Source organism: Alosa pseudoharengus, unplaced genomic scaffold (assembly GCF_046254945.1).
Source record: "Alosa pseudoharengus isolate Yale_2024_CS ecotype anadromous, Long Island Sound unplaced genomic scaffold, YU_APseudo_1.1 YU_APseudo_1.1_scf_20, whole genome shotgun sequence".
Lineage (NCBI taxonomy): Eukaryota > Metazoa > Chordata > Actinopteri > Clupeiformes > Clupeidae > Alosa > Alosa pseudoharengus.
The window spans coordinates 13,037,376-13,039,875 of record NW_027468664.1 but is presented as its reverse complement, the minus strand read 5'-3'; the positions used below and the strand labels follow the sequence as shown (position 1 = coordinate 13,039,875).

At 39.6% G+C, this 2,500-nt stretch overlaps 1 protein-coding gene across 1 annotated transcript in view; it reads left to right on the top strand.

Annotated features, from left to right (window-relative positions):
* dock4b (dedicator of cytokinesis 4b) overlaps positions 1-2,500 on the top strand; it is an 89,396-nt gene that overhangs the window by 70,759 nt on the left and 16,137 nt on the right. Inside the window, 2 exon segments of the mRNA XM_076296609.1 lie at positions 804-923; positions 2,241-2,365. Of these exon segments, the coding sequence (XP_076152724.1) occupies positions 804-923; positions 2,241-2,365 (245 nt within the window).

Genomic DNA, 2,500 nt, shown 5'->3' with positions numbered 1-2,500 from the left:
TCATGATTAATACATCTAGAATGGACCTTTGAGTTTCATCATCAAGGGTACGGCCATCATATCCAAGCTCGTTATTGGAAGCCTTATATTGGTTTCAACAATATCTCATATATTGGCAGCACAGAAGTAGTCAGAAGTGTTAGAAGTAGTAGTCCTTAGCACAGGAAGAGAAATAACATGGTCGAGTCTCTTTTTATCACTGAATAATGTTTGCGTTTTATTACTTTATGCTGTTTTATAGCTGATTGTTATTGTTAATGTTGCAGATTAGTAGTTTTTTAACCCTCCTGTTGTGTTCGTGGTCCAATGTGACCGATGGACATTTTTTTTCTCTCAAAAATATTGTTAATTTATTCTGACTATCATGAGGCTCCATGACTTTGTTAACACAGGGCATCTGAACACAAAACAAATTTTGATAATTTTCTTAACAATTTCAGTGTTTTATTTAACTTTAGAACACCCATGTGTATTCCTGGTCAAAAATGACCAGCCATTAGAAATTAATGGGTGAGAAAATGGTCAGTGTGTAAAATTGACTCCATGCACATACCTATTGATAAGTATGATCATAAGTTGCTACAATCTATCCCAACATTAGATGATACTATATGTGTTACTATGGATTTATAAGTTAACGTTATAATGCAGCAGTCATTTTTGACCGGGAACAAAACTAGTAAACAGGAAATGAACGCAACAGGAGGGTTAAGTTGAGTGTTGTTGCTATTGTTGTACCTGGTGAGACTAGAGCCTTTTAACCTCTCCCACTGTCCTTCTGTCGGCCCTCTCTCCGTATCCAGGCCCACATCCTGGAGTTCGGCCTGGCCGTGCACGAGAAGTTCGTCCCCCAGGACATGCGGCCACTGCACAAGAAGCTGGTGGATCAGTTCCACCTTATGAAGTCCAGTCTGGGCATTCAGGTGAGCTTAACAGCACCCACATAGAAGAGCATTGGCCCAGAGCTGGCCGAGGTCTGGCTTACATCTGGGGGAGTATTCCAAGCATGTGGATTAATTACAAGCCAGGTTTGATTAACTCTACCGAGTAGTAGCGGTAATATGTGTGTGGCTAATTCTAAGCAAGTGATAACAAACTTACCTCAGCATAAGAATAAACCTTCTGAAGGAAGATCCCTGTGGTTCTGTGTTGCAGGTGTAATTAAGCCATTGGGTTTGTTCTTCTTTAGATTTAATTAACTACTTACTATGAGTTAATTTAGCCAGGTTTGCCACTAATGTACTTGGAATATCCCCAGGTACAGCCCTGGATGGATAAATACCAGATCTGATCCAGGATCAGCGCAACTACCTGCTATATTTATCTTAGTGATTACCCCAATGGGACAAGTTAGAAAGCACTCAGTGGTACAACTTTTAATCTGTACTCCGTACAGCTCATAATGGTGTTATGACATAAAAACAATCATCTGTTAAATATAATAAAAACAGTTTTATACGCTGTTATGGATAGAGCAGTGTATGAGTTGAAAGTTATTAAAGAATGAGCTGTTTTGCATGCGATAATGAGGTTGTTAGCAATGATGATGAATGAGCTGTATGCCTAGAAATGTACAATTAACATATCCAGTTTAACACACACACACACACACACACACACACACACACACACACACACACACACTCAACCTCCTTCCCTATTAAAACAATGTGTCTGGAAGTAAACAAAGCCTAATACCTCTCTCAAACCTATAAATAGTTACATTGCTTTTCAATTTACAATTCATTTATCTATGACAATGATAGATCTATAGTTTCAAGGTTATCACATCCCATTAATGCATTTTGATAGTCTTAACAAGTGAAATAGCATAGTGATTATACATAATTAACATAGTGCATATGAATTCAACATACACTTACAAATACAGTATAAAGTTATCTTCCTCTCGACTATTAGTTTATTGCATAGCATGCATGTTCTGCTGTTATGTGATATCTAGTTTCAAGGATATAAAAGACCATTAATGCAGTAGACAGCTATAATAGGATGATTAGCATTGATAATAAGCATAATTTGCATTGATAATTATGTACATTTTAATATTTACCTCCTCCAAACCTACCCCCTGCTTTGTGTAGGATGCAAACATGAATGCTAAATGTATATGTAATGTAAATGTATCTTTCTCTCTCTCTCTCTCTCTTTCTCTCTCTCTCCCTCTCTCTCTCTCTCTCTTTCTCTCTCTCTCTCTCTCTCTCTCTCTCTCTCTCTCTCAGGAGTTCCCAGCCTATGTGCGTGCCAGTCCCATCCATTTCACCAACGGAAGCCCGCGCACCTGTCGGAACTCTGCCCCCAACATCATGTGCCCACCAGAGGGGGGTCGAGTGGTGGCACGACGCAGGTGAGGAGGAGATGTGGGCTGGGGCGGGGGGCAGTTTATCCCTCTCTTTCTCTTCTCTTTAACTCTATCTGTTTTCTCTCTCTCTCTCTCTCTCTCTATTTCCCGCCTTTATCCCCCCTTTAACGTTCTCTCTTT